Here is a 13,790-nt window from a genome sequence, read left to right as displayed (position 1 = left end):
GCCTGTCCACCTCAAATTTGATATTCAAATACATTTTTAACAAAAATGATAAAATGATAAAAAGTTGTTAGAATGAATCGAAAATAATGGATTATTTATTTTTATTGAATATTTAAATAATGAAATAATAGATATCAATGATATAATTAACGAGGATCAGTTCCTTTGGCGGTTATAATCCTTCCAGAAATCATCGGTTAATTAATGGTCGCTTTTTATTGACATACACGAATGTCAAATATTTCTTGCAGCTGAAGATTTTGATTTAATTAACGGAATGAACTGCGTTTAATCAGTGGCGGAGACGTTGTAATATTGTACAATAAGTAAAACTCAACTTACAAGTCTATATTTGGGGACAGTGAACTGTGGTGTTTAAGCGAATTGTTGGATTTTTACATAACCCAAATAATTAGCTCTCTGGTTAAGGCGGGTTAATTGCAATCTACATTATATTCTATAAATACCACAAAATCTCGTCTAGAAAACGCATGAGCAAATTAGAAACCTCACGTTCAGTCATCTTCATACTCTTTTGGTGTTGACCTTTCCAACAACCGAGTTGTGTAACTGTTACTATTCGAGTTCAGTTTGGAGATCTCGGCATGTTATTAGGTGGTCGTTCGCATCAACACAAAAAAAACCCAAAAGTAAATAATAATGAGTTATAATGAATGCAATTTGAAGAAATTGATAAATAAGGGGTAATTAATAGACTAATTGCTTTTTATCTAATATATGTAACGGACGTCTAACCAATAAATCCGTCCCTGATGTTGAGAAAAGAAGTATCGGTATCGTAAGTCTGTTATTATGCCACGCCTTTCAAACATCAAACCCCGAGGCACAGACGAATGATTTTTTACTGGTATTTCAGCTACCGAACAACGCTTTATAGCTATTACCTTCATTATTATTTAATTTTTTCCTTCCTTTCATTTTTATTCCATAATGCAGGGGGTTGGACTTTTGTTTAGCGGACAGTCAAAACCGCACTTTGTGGTCTGCGAACAAATTAAATTGCCGCCGTTCGAATTTTTTTTCAATTCGAACAGTTGCGATAATTACATAAGGATGTCGTTTTTGTCAGCAGTGTTAAATTTTTATGGATATTCGTTAATAAACCTACAAGAAAACATTTAAAAATATTGAATATTCCATATGACGATGAATGCCATCAATTACTTGGAGCAAAATTTATTTTGGTTGTACTAAACATTTTTTACTGTTGATTTTTCCAAATAAATCGCTCATATCAGATCATGTCTAAATTGTTGTGACACATGAGGGTTTTGAGCTCTGTTTACCAGCTTCTCTTCTATTAATCCTAGGTAATCCAATTTTCTAGATTATATTCTCGCATGTTTTTTGAACACAATCATCTTTAATCTACGTCCCAAAACATTCTCGTTTCACCTTTATTGTCTTTTTTTCTCTCCTGGATATTTTTGTTGTTTGTTAGAAAGTGAAAAAATAATTGTCATTAGTTTTAGTTGTGACTTCATAGGTTTAATAAAAGCATTGAGCAGTTGTCTGCTTGATAATTTCGAGGTTATCGTTGCCGTCAACGTAGCGTGTGCTGTTATAACACAGTTTTTATTAATTAGTTACGTATAAATAAAATATTTTTTTATATGTATATAAGAATAAAGTGAACAAAACTTTTACAGGTTAAGCTCTTACGTTATTACATAATTAAAAGTATAATAAACTTAATTACTATAAAATATTAAAAGATAAATTTGGATCTTACTTATATTAAAATAATAAATAACAAAAATAATTATATCTCGCCACAACCAATATTTTCAAACCATTTTTGTAGTATATTCGAATTTTTTGGTACCGTAAAACACCTTTATTAGGTGATATTTTTACAAAAAACACGATTTATATGCGATTTCCCAGATTTATTTTAGATTAAACGAGAAAATAACTCTCGTATTTACTTTATATCATATGTTCAGTGTTTATTTTATACCTATAAAGTCACGCAATATGGCGAACTTACTGAAATGTTTAAACCACCCACTAAATGTTTCTTAAATAATTACTTATGCCTTAACGTACCTTTCTCTTTAAATAGTTTAAAGCTAGCCAAGTTCAATACTAAGAGACTTCTCCACATTTTATTTTTGGGTTTCTTTACATGACATTCAAACAATGTAAGTACCATGGAAATAAACTTATACTGTCATGGTATGTAGAAATGAGATGCAGATCGTTATCTAGCTCACGATATTTAATTATAAAGATAATGTAAAATGTTTTGATACCTTTTTTTTATTAACTTGGTTGGAAGAAATATTGAAAATTTAATAATTTCGTCTTTGTTGGACGCGATAATTAACTAAAACTAATACGACAGCTAATATTCTAAAAAGAGGAAAACGCGGGTGTCGTATCTACGTGTGAATATTCGTTTTACACGTCCTAAACTTAGTAAAAAAGATTTGTGAGCTCGTGAAGTAGGTGTTCGTCTCCCTATCGGAACACCGATACCGAAAAGATATCGAAACAAATTAGTAGTGAAATTATAGGCTTTTAGAAGCCGCTATCTTCATCGCGTTTTCCTCTTGCCTCGAGTCCAATCGATTATTCTGCTCGAATATCGTCGTGATAATGATCCCACCAACCCAGATGAGTAAGAACATAACTCAAATTGTTACACTTATGTTTGCGGTTTTATAATTTTAAGGCGGCTAGTGCTTATTAAGCTTTAATAAATACTATCTGATAGAGAAACAAACGATTCCGATAATAATATTTTTGTGATTCTATGAGTTATGACCTTAACTAATAAGATGGATGATGCTGATAGTAAGCTAGTTGGTAAATATTTTTATCATTCCAAGACGCGGTTCCGAAATATCATTAATAACAATGTGCGCTATACTGTTATTAGGATAATTGGAAATTTTTCTTCACGAAATAATATCGTAATTATTTTTTTTTTTCAACGTACCAATATCATCAATAAGTCTCCAGACTGACAATTCAAATTTTGAACTCATTACCTTTAATAGATTATTTTTTGAGTGCCAACGATAGTGCGGGCATTTGGACATGTGAAAGCGAGCAAAAACATAACAATTGGAAAGAGGAAAAAGTGTTTAATACTGTACATAATTGAGCTAATTACAGGAGGAAATCAGAAAGAAATGACTCCAGAAATATTAAAGAAAATCCTCTGGATGATCGTCGACTGAAAGTGCGGGAACCAGCAAACATAGTAGACATTTTAAACTAAAGATGGTGGCTGCGTTTGCTCACAATAAAACAAAAACAGCATCGACAGATATAAAGACGAATTTTGGACCGTTTTATAACCATGGATGGAACGTGGATCTATCACTTAATACCTGAAACAAAAAAACAATGAAAAAAAATGGACTGGAAAGGGTCTCCAAAGACCGTTCCATCTGTAGGCAAGAACATGGCGCCGGATTTTTTAGACTCGTGGGTTAATTTTCATTCAATATATTGAAAAAAGGAAAAATTTTCAACAGCAAGTATATTGCAACGTTTGAGCAAAGCAATCAAGCAAAAACGGCCGATTTTGGTTAAGAAGAAAGTGTTTTTACATCAAGATAATGCACCAGATTATACATTCGTTATTGCAATGGCCAAAATTAATGAGTTAAACTTTGAATTACTATCTCATGCACTCTATTCGGTAGATTTATCCCTCTCGGATTATTTTCTGTTCTCAGACTTGGAAAAATAACTCGGTGATCAAAGATTTTCCAATAATGAAATGGTGATGTCTATTTTGAAGAGCTTAACGATTCTTATTATAAAAAGGATATCGAACTTATTGAACATCGCTGGAAAAAGTGTATGGAGGTAAAAGAAGATTACGTTGAAAAATAAATATACAATGCAACCTTAATATAACGTACCTCAATATAACGACTTCCTCGATTTGACAAATTCTTCGCAAGCAATCCCCTTGAATTGTCCATATAAAATATACCTTTACATTACGAACATTTTTTGCGAACATCCTCTTTAATAACGAATTTTCAACTTTCAAGAAAAAATATAAATACCTCTAATTAACGAATTTTGTCAACCCAAAACCTTTATATAAAGTTCTCACCAATGTATAACTCTTAATCTCATAGTAAGAGATTCATGTCGCGACAGGTTTCGACACGCTTTTGTTAGTAATGTAAACAATGCTGCTCATTACTACGAGGCATATTTTTTAAATAAGTACCGTTTTAAGAAGTGCAAAGATATCGCAATAATTTTATTTTTACATGAAGGCCTGTATCTTAATCTACTTTTCTACATAATTTCCGTGAATATTGAGGCACTTGTCATAACGTGGCACCAGTTTTTCAATACCCTCCTCATAAAATTCTGCCACCTGACTTGTTAATCACTTGAAGACGCTGACCGCCCAGGCGTTTCTTCAAGTGCAGGAACAAATGGTAGTCGCTGGGCGCCAGATCAGGGCTATAGGGAGGATGATCTAGAGTTTCCCATTGAAAAGATTTGATGAGATCTTTGGTCCGATTAGCCACATACAGCAAAACGATACCCTTATTCAACTTGCCACGTCTTTTCTTCTAGATTGCACGACGCAGATTGTTCGATATCTCATAATAAGACGCTGCATTGATTGTCTCATTAGGAGCAATACTCCTTTTTTGTCCCAAAAAACTGTGCACATGATTTTCCGGGCAGAAATTGTTTGCTTAAACTCCACTTTTTGGGTGATGATGAATCTCGCCATTCCAAGGATTGTTGTTTCGATTCTGGTGTGACTTAGGCCACCGATGTTTCGTCACCAGTAACTATTTGGTCTAAAAAATCTTCACCTTCATTGTGGTACCGCTCAAGGAAAGTCAATACACTGCCTAAAAGATTGGATTTTGTGCTAATCCGTCAACATTTTTGGAAGTCAACGTGAAAGTAGTCGCACAATGATGAAATTGCAAAGCGTCTGTTTTCTTTCACCTTTTCGTCCACTTTCTGCACCAAATCTTATAAACTTCACAGATCTCACGATGAATATCGATCGGTTTTACGCCTTTAGCACTAAGAAATCGTATAACAGCCCGTACTTCACAATCGGCGGGACGATTGTCGGAGGCATCTTAAACACTCAGTAAACAACGTACACAATGAAGAAGCAGACTGTAATGGCGTCAGTGCGTAGCCAAGAGATGTAGGTAACCAGCGCGCATGTGCGGAACGCCGACCTTGGGGTTGCGGCGGCGGAATCGCAAAACGGTACTTACTTAAAAAATATGCATGATGAGCATAACTTCACAATGAAAGATGCTTATAATTAACATTAAATTACCAACATAATCTATGTACCTACCAAGATATGTACCTACTTTTACGGATTTTACCGCATTTAATTTTGATTATTAACGTAAGAAAAAAATTTTTTTACCTAACTATTTGTTTTTAAATAGAAAATACATACAGTAATTTGATAAAAATGTGTTACCATTTATTAGTAATTGTTTTTTATAATAAGATAAGTACGTAATGTTGAGGTGAATAAAACTATTTTTTTACCTCTTTAGACCAACCTAACCTCAACATAACAAACCTCAGTTCAAGGAATTACTTAATATAACAAATATTTTCTTGGTCCCCTCCGAGGGTCGAGGTTGCACTATATTTTGTTTTGCCAAAATTTTTGTGTTTTCTTTATTGGACCAGGTACTTCTGGAACTAACCTCGTAGTGTTTTAGACCGCCTAGATTATAACGTGAGTCCTCGAAGGAGCTCGCTTAGACTAAGTGTATTATTATTTTGTTTTTTTTTTTAATTAATGGACTTTTCTTGACGCTACTAAATATGAATTTAGTAAATTCACACATAAGAACATACCGTTTGCAAAATCAATAATTTATGAAGTAGAAACCATGTTTTCGAATGAATTTCATTTACAAAACGAACAAGTTTTATTAAATTGTTTGGAAAACTTCTTCATCTGGTAGAAGAAGCTTTTAATAAAACGTATATATGAAAATATTGAATTTATTTTAAAAATACCTAATTAATATTTTTCAATTTGACGAATCGCGCTTGGCTCGATTCGATTGCCGCGTGACGGTTTATCCCAATTAAAATGAGAAATAAACGAAGGAAAGAAGGAGATGGAAATACGGGGAGTTAACGGACAATTGGATCGGGAAGAGTTGATGCGTTGGCAACAACGGGAGCTCAGTAAATTTATCAACTCGCTTCGTATGTTTTAATTAAACGTAAAGAAATTTAAGCATTAGACCAAGTGACAGTACAAACGGTCCGTGATCGTCGCACTTCAACTACTAAACAACCCATTTATTATAACGGAAATAATTTCAGTAGGTTCGCCTTTATTGTATAATTCATCATAAATTTCATTCACGTTTTCTTAATGGTACCCACACTATTGCTACTTGACTGATTTTATTATTAAATTTGAATAATATGACATTAATTGAAAAGTTATTCTATAAAACGCATATTTTTTCGTACATCAAAATCTGTTGCGTAAACACTTACAAATTCCAGCGAATCAATTACCTGCAACAGTTCGTTAATACAAATCTATCACAAATAACACGATCTCGAATACGACTTACGGTTTCCGTTATATTGAAATTCAATTTTGTTGATTATATTATAACTATATAATTCAACAAATAAAGCTCCAAAATTAATTATTTTGAACCATCTGCTAATAATCCTTTACTCCGAAATTGTATGGATTAGATATTTAATAACCTCATTCAAGTCGAGATCGATATCACTAACCACGAAAACCGGACGTGAGCCAATCCACTCGAGATTTCCATTCGGCAGTCATTTATATTACACATTCATTCAAAAACATACACAAATTATCTTTTTTTAGACGAAGTGATCCCTGAAAATTGGTAGTGACCGAGTAAAACCATTAAATAAATATCAGTAACAAGATCTTTAGGAATAATTAAGAAAGAAAATTATAATAAAGTTGATAAACAACTACCAAGAACTAAAGTAATGACAGTACGAGGGTTGCTACTTAAGTTTTGAGATATGGCAACACTGATGCGATTTTTAATGGTGACTTTCGACGAGAATCAAACCGCTCGACCATTGTTATAAAGCACTATCTGGAAACACCATGTTTAACTTTATATTCGAATTCAATTGTGCTAGAAAACATCAATTCCACTCGTATAATTTGCAATGTTGCGAGTACATTTGGCTGTCAAAAAGATTAATTCGCAAATCACAAAAATAATCCATTACAGCAACGTAGAACGTTCAATTCTGAATAAGTAAACCAGCATTTGTTTACCAGAATCAATCGCAGAAGATGAATCATTCTCCACCAAGACTAACTCTCACACATCATCAACTCAAAATAAAAACGTTTTTAAACAGTCGAAACATCGAATTGATTTGTCATCTGCAATACAGTACTGTCTAGCACCCAATGATTCCTTTTTATTCCTGCAGATCAAAAATAAATTGGGAAGTCAACGTCAACGTTTTTCTACATCTGTGAAGAAGCGGTAGATGCTTGGACAATTGTTTCAAACGCATGGAAAAGTGTATTGATCACAATGGAGAATATTTTGACGAACAAACCTATATCAAATAGTAAATATTTGTTTTTATTTGTCTATTTCAAAACTTAAGCAGCGGCCTTCGTATCAAACGTATTAGGGACTATAATATTGAGTTTGCGTATTCGGTTAATTGTACAAAATGTAACAATTGAGAAAAGCTACGAGAGTTAAAAAGAAAAAAGTAGAAACGAACAACAAACAACTTCGACAATATTAGATATAGAATCAATTGACAGTTTCTCGAAGTAGTAATTAATTAGTTGAGTAACAAAGATTGATTAATACCATTAGAAATGAAGTAGTCCAAAACAGACACTAAAAGAAGCCAATTTCTAACTAAACACTCACTATAATTAATGAAAACGGGGAAAAAAATAACCGTAGGGAATTATATGCTAGAGGAAAATTCGTTTCATAAATTTTGTTGAGTGAATCTATAGTTACGGATTTTTGATAATTTCACTGCAGATTTTATGTTATTTTTTTAATTAAAATTCCTTTAATATTGTTTTTAATCACTTCGAGAACATTTTTAATTCGAAATGCTTATTTTTGAATCTGTACAAAATGTAATAAATCACCTCACCCTTTCCATCACTATCCCATTAGTACACTTCTAAGATATTAGTCTGGGGGATTTTCCGTTAAAAAATTTTATACGAAAAGTAATACTAGTAGTACTAAAATCCGCCATTCTCTGTAAGTTACCTATCCATATAGATATCTCATTTTTCTTAGATTAAGAAAAGAATGATAAATAATCAATTAAGAACCAATTTTTGTCGGTCAAATAACGACTTGTTTTCCTAACAAACGAAATTTCAAACGAAAACCTTTCATATTAAAGTAAACAAACTACCTCACTAATTTTCTAAAGTAGCCTCTAGCTTTAGATAAATTCAATTTTAAACTGACTGAAAGCGATGAAAGTATTAAATTCATATCGTGTCTGTTATAAAATGTGTTGGGCAATTAATTATAAGTTGGTAACGGACAATCAAAGAACAAAGGAAATCAAAAGAAAATCTACCTCGATTATTTGCAACAAAAAACTGGTTTTAATATTGAATCCTATTGGTGAAGCATAGTCTACTCGAGGGCAAATGCTTTATTTCAATTTAGACATGTTTATATCAAGACCGTTTGACATGGATGAATATTGCACGTCGCGTGTCACTTGTCATTACATCATGGCTGCCAATAAAAAATATTAAATAAGTGATTAATCAAATACCTCACCTAAAATTTGATTCTATATTTTGTAACTGATATAAAAATGATAATAACAAAATTAAATCAATAAGTAACGAAGTAAAAAAGTTATTAGTGCATTACTGTTAATAATAATATCAACTTCTGCTTTAGTTTTGGAGTTTGATGGATAGGCTGATTTTTAAACTAAAAGTAACTAGATTTCTCCCTAGAATTACAGCTTGCGCGCAATAAAAATGACACCAAACCGATGATGTTGCAAGTGCGAGATCTTGCATGAAACAATCAACTGCTTTTTTATCAAGAAATATTGCGGCCTTTATTGTCGTGTTGTGGGTGCTCTATGTGCAGTTTATCTGTAGCTGCACATCCCCTAATGTATCTACCACATTTCCGTGAATTTGCGTCGGAGTCAACTCTTTTAAACGCAAGTATTTAATTATCGCACATCGCTAAACAATATTTAAGCCGAGACGTGTAATAATGAATAATTGTTTTTCTGATAAATGGGCCGGGGACAGATCAAAAGGATCGGTCCTTATATATTTAGTTTCTCCCCGATTACTGATTACTATTCTCTTTGTAAGTCAACACAAAATATGTTGTAGTATATTATACCTATTATTAGTTAATTTTGGAAAGTATTTCCTTTAAATACATTAAAGTAATGAATATGTGTTTGCGAAACCTCTTGACAGTTAATTCGACATATAGTGAACAGTTCCTAGAATTAAAAAAAAATGCTCCAACCATTGATATAATTGCTGATCACCCTCTATAGGTAAAGGGTGAAATCTAAAGGGAGCGCTCATCACGTTTCCTCTACGAAATTTAATGCAGAGTAATTTCAATAATTGAAAAGTTGCTGGGGCGAGAAGAAAGGTCCATTTTTAATAATCAGAAATGTATCTTCATCCAAAAAAAAAAAAAAAATAACAGAAAACTTGTAAAATTACTTCAACACAATAATTAATATTGAGAATTTATCATAAATGGATGAAATGAAATTTTTAATAAGCTCGATAGAGTGAACTTTACAAAAAAACAACAGGAAAAAATGAAATGAAAAAATGTATAATTAATACATATATTTCTAAGGTGAAAACCACGTTGATACGTGGCTTCCGTGGCAAAGACAAGGGTGGGCCATGAAACATAAATAAAAACCATGACAGGTTTATCCAATAAATTTTTTCAGAGGTATGATTAACTGAATTGGCCTTTATAAAACTGCCAAATTATTATAGGGTTTCTACTTTGAAAAATAGTCTAGTCCGTGAACAATATTTTTATTTTGTATCGAAATTTTCTTACTAATTTATGATACTTGAAATCAATTATATCAATATCAATATCAATCGTTTCGGTTCAACGAATTCGTTTATCAGAGTTGGTATTTTTTAAATTTTTTCTTTACGAAAATTTATTATAGCAGCGTTGACGTAATCAAAAATCTTCAAAAGGCATGAGATATTCATGTGAACTTTTTTGAGATTTTGACTGTAGACTGTACGTCATAAACTTTCGATTCTAATCTAATATTTTTGTCAAAAGCTCAATAATCTAGTCTACAGAGTGCTTGGATTTTTTAACATGATAAATTAGGATAAACCGAATATTTCTTAGCTACTTCTTTGATTATGGGAGTTTAGCATGATTTAGTGGACTATCTGCAAGAAGAGAAATATCTAGCAAAGATAAAACTTTGGAGGAAGATCATAATTTTATACAATTTACTTTTGATTTGAAACATTTTTTCGAACAGGTCTCATATATATAAATAAATAGAAAGATTTGACTAATAAATTCTGATGAATTTGCGATTTTTTATCAAAAATACGTTAAATGAACGACCAATAATGACTGGTCTATAAGTTGGTTCTGTACTTTCGAAATAAATTCATCATAAGTTGTTGTATCGGATGCAACATGTTCGGATTCAATTAGGGGTGTTGGAAGTCTTCGCAACATTTCAGGAAATGATAACTTTTAGGTTAATAAAGGGGCATTTAAGTAGCAACAGTTGAAAATACCATTAAGGATCTGAAGTTTATTCAATTTGTAGACATTAATAAGTGTGAAGGTATTTTCGTAGCCCGTAATTAAATTTAAAAAATTATATTTCTTCGAATAAAAGAAACTTAAATACAAATGAAAAAAAAATTATTTGACTGGGTAAAGAGTAATTATAACATAGAAAACTGATGGAAAAATATAGCTGTTAACCTCAATTATAGTACGATTACTGGAGAATAATTTACGCAGATAAAACTAAAATTTATTTTGCAAAGTTCGTTCGGCTTTTCCGATTTCGTAAATCATGTTGATTAACTAACAAACTGCCTATGTGTATCTTTCAAAGCGGTAACACTCAATATCTCTATTGCATTGCTCCGGTGAAAATAGTCACACTTCAAAGTGTTGGCATTTAGTCAAATCCGTTGTCTTTATGCGAAACGCACAATTAGACCTCCACGAGCATGTCGCGACGCTCCGCTACACCAAGTGACGTTGCTGTCTACATTGATTCATAGACTACTTGCGGGCCCACATCTTGTTTTGCCACTTTATAATAAGAGAGGTTTGTAGTACCAGCCGTGTCGATAATTATAATTTATAGGTTAGTTTTTACTAATTAAGAAAATTTTGTGGTCAAGATGACGTGTGGCTGAAATCCATTTAATGACAGAATTTGTGTCGACAAAAAACTTTTATAATAGAGCTTTTGTCCACCAGCATCAGCGCTCTTTCACTTTGGTTTATCAGGAAGTTACAATGAAGATGTCTGACTATTATGTCATCTATTAAATATTTTTTAATACTCTATTTTCATACTTTAGAATGAGATCTACATCCCAGAGATATTGACAGACTCATTATCGTTTCTGTTATCTATTTTCATCGGCGGACTCATTGTTTCAAGTCAAGTCAAAAATTCATTACCATACACTTCACACACAACATCTGGTTTAACAAGAATCTCTTTTTCTGACCTTTTTAATAACATTTTTGGGTATTCTTCTTGGTGTACCTACATGGTACTACTTTGTTATTCTCTGTGTAACAGTTTTTGTAAACACGTTTTTAGAAGTTCATCTTTATTATGATGAGAAAAATCAGAACAATTTAAATTTGGATTTGCTTCTATCAAGATAATTTTTTTGTCATTTTTGCTTTTGTACTGTATTATCCATTTGCTATAATTCATTGAAACAACTTTGAATGATATACCATGACTTTTTCTTCTTCTTCTTCTTCTTCTTCTTCTTCATACGCTAAAAACAACATCTGATACGATTGATTTTCATTTCTTAGAACTGTTGAAGCTTCTAACGGGACCTTTCAAATCCTCGACTTTTCATTATAAAATTCTGGCAGCAAATCAATATGCCCAAGTATGAATAAATAAATGTGTGAAGAGCGAATTGAATAACCGTTGTTCGTTTGAAATATTCCGTCACAATTTCTCTGAAACACCATAACGAAAATGAAACATCTCATTCCGACGAGTAATTTCACATTCAAATTGAATTACGGCAACGAGGGTTTGTCACATTTTCTGACAAATTTCGCGCCTTGCTGCCGACTCCTTTTATTATTTATCGAAGCCCTACCTAATGAACCGCCTTGGATCGATACATTTTTTATGGGATTTCCGGCAACAAGGCGGTTTATTAGCTTTTACACTTACGCTAAATGAAGTAACGTTGTTTTTTCTTTTACAATCGGATTATTATAAGGTATCCTGACGAAATCTTGAATCTCCAACAAATCATCTTCGATTCCATCGGTAATACCAATTATTTTGATTAGGTATAAACGAGCGGTCATCTAATTGATTATTATGAGCTGTGGGGTAGTTGGCGTAGGCCAAATGGGTCCTTACTCAATACCCGGTACCTTACAATGAAGCAATACCCGAGAAATGAAAACATTCAAATTACAAAACAAAATCACCGGCCATTTATAGTCTTTGTATAAACTCTGATGCATGAAAAAATTTTTTCGCTCACTAAATCACAAAATATTCAGAAACTCTATAGAAACTACAATTATCTATGGTATAAACGAAAGTTTAAACTACTGTGTGTTTTTTTGGAATTATATTGAGACGCTAGATTGAATACCATTAATGCCATTCACATTACAACAAAAGTTTACTATGCGAATAATGGCTAATTTGGCTCGCTTCCTAATTATGTTCATTGCAATCGGAAGTTACAAAAATTACGTCAGTAAATAAAATGGCAAACGGCATTATTATGTAATAGTTATATTTACAAGTGTCATGATATTAGTCACAACCTATTAGCGCCTTAGATACTCATCGAGTGTATACAGTGTGAACAAGTTAATCTATAATCATTTTTTCGTTTATTGATAAAATGATAGTGAAAGAATCATTACCTACTGGGATGGAATCGAATCTATTATCTTTCATAGTAGTTTGCAATCAATGTTCCTCAGGAAGAGTAGTAAAACTGCGAGTGTTTTCTATTATTATTTATATCTTCTTTTCAGGCGCATGTTTCCTACTGTTCGAGTTTCTTTCACCGGAATCCGTTCAGATCAAAAATACGCAGTACTTTTAGATATAGTTCCTGTAGATAATAAGAGATACCGATACGCTTACCATAGATCTTCGTGGTTAGTGGCTGGGAAAGCGGATCCACCAGCTCCTTGTAGAATTTGCGCACATCCAGACTCGCCGTTCACCGGGGAACAGCTCAGGAAGCAAGTCGTGTCCTTCGAAAAACTCAAACTAACCAACAATGAAATGGATAAACACGGTCAAGTGAGTATAGGGTACTTTTAGCGATAATCCAAAATATTTTATCTATTTAATTATATTCATAATCGTAACATTGTGGAAATCAACCTTCAATTACTTATATATTAAATTTTGGTTAACGAGTGTTAAAAATTGAGAGCGGACCAAATAAGTTCTTCAGTAACCTTCTTTTTAGGATGTCTTTATAAACTTCGAGATTGAATAATTGC

General features: G+C 32.4%; 1 protein-coding gene across 3 annotated transcripts in view; it reads left to right on the top strand.

The window, feature by feature from the left end:
- Positions 1-13,790, top strand: part of LOC130903586 (T-box transcription factor TBX20-like) — a 51,567-nt gene that overhangs the window by 22,517 nt on the left and 15,260 nt on the right. For all 3 annotated transcript variants that reach the window (XM_057815781.1, XM_057815782.1, XM_057815783.1), the window contains exon 3: positions 13,311-13,584. In XM_057815781.1, coding sequence (XP_057671764.1) covers positions 13,311-13,584 — 274 coding nt within the window. The remainder of the gene's footprint in view (positions 1-13,310; positions 13,585-13,790) is intronic.

This window comes from Diorhabda carinulata, chromosome 2 (genome assembly GCF_026250575.1).
Source record: "Diorhabda carinulata isolate Delta chromosome 2, icDioCari1.1, whole genome shotgun sequence".
NCBI classification, from domain to species: Eukaryota; Metazoa; Arthropoda; class Insecta; order Coleoptera; family Chrysomelidae; genus Diorhabda; species Diorhabda carinulata.
This window is presented reverse-complemented; position numbering and strand designations above follow the sequence as displayed.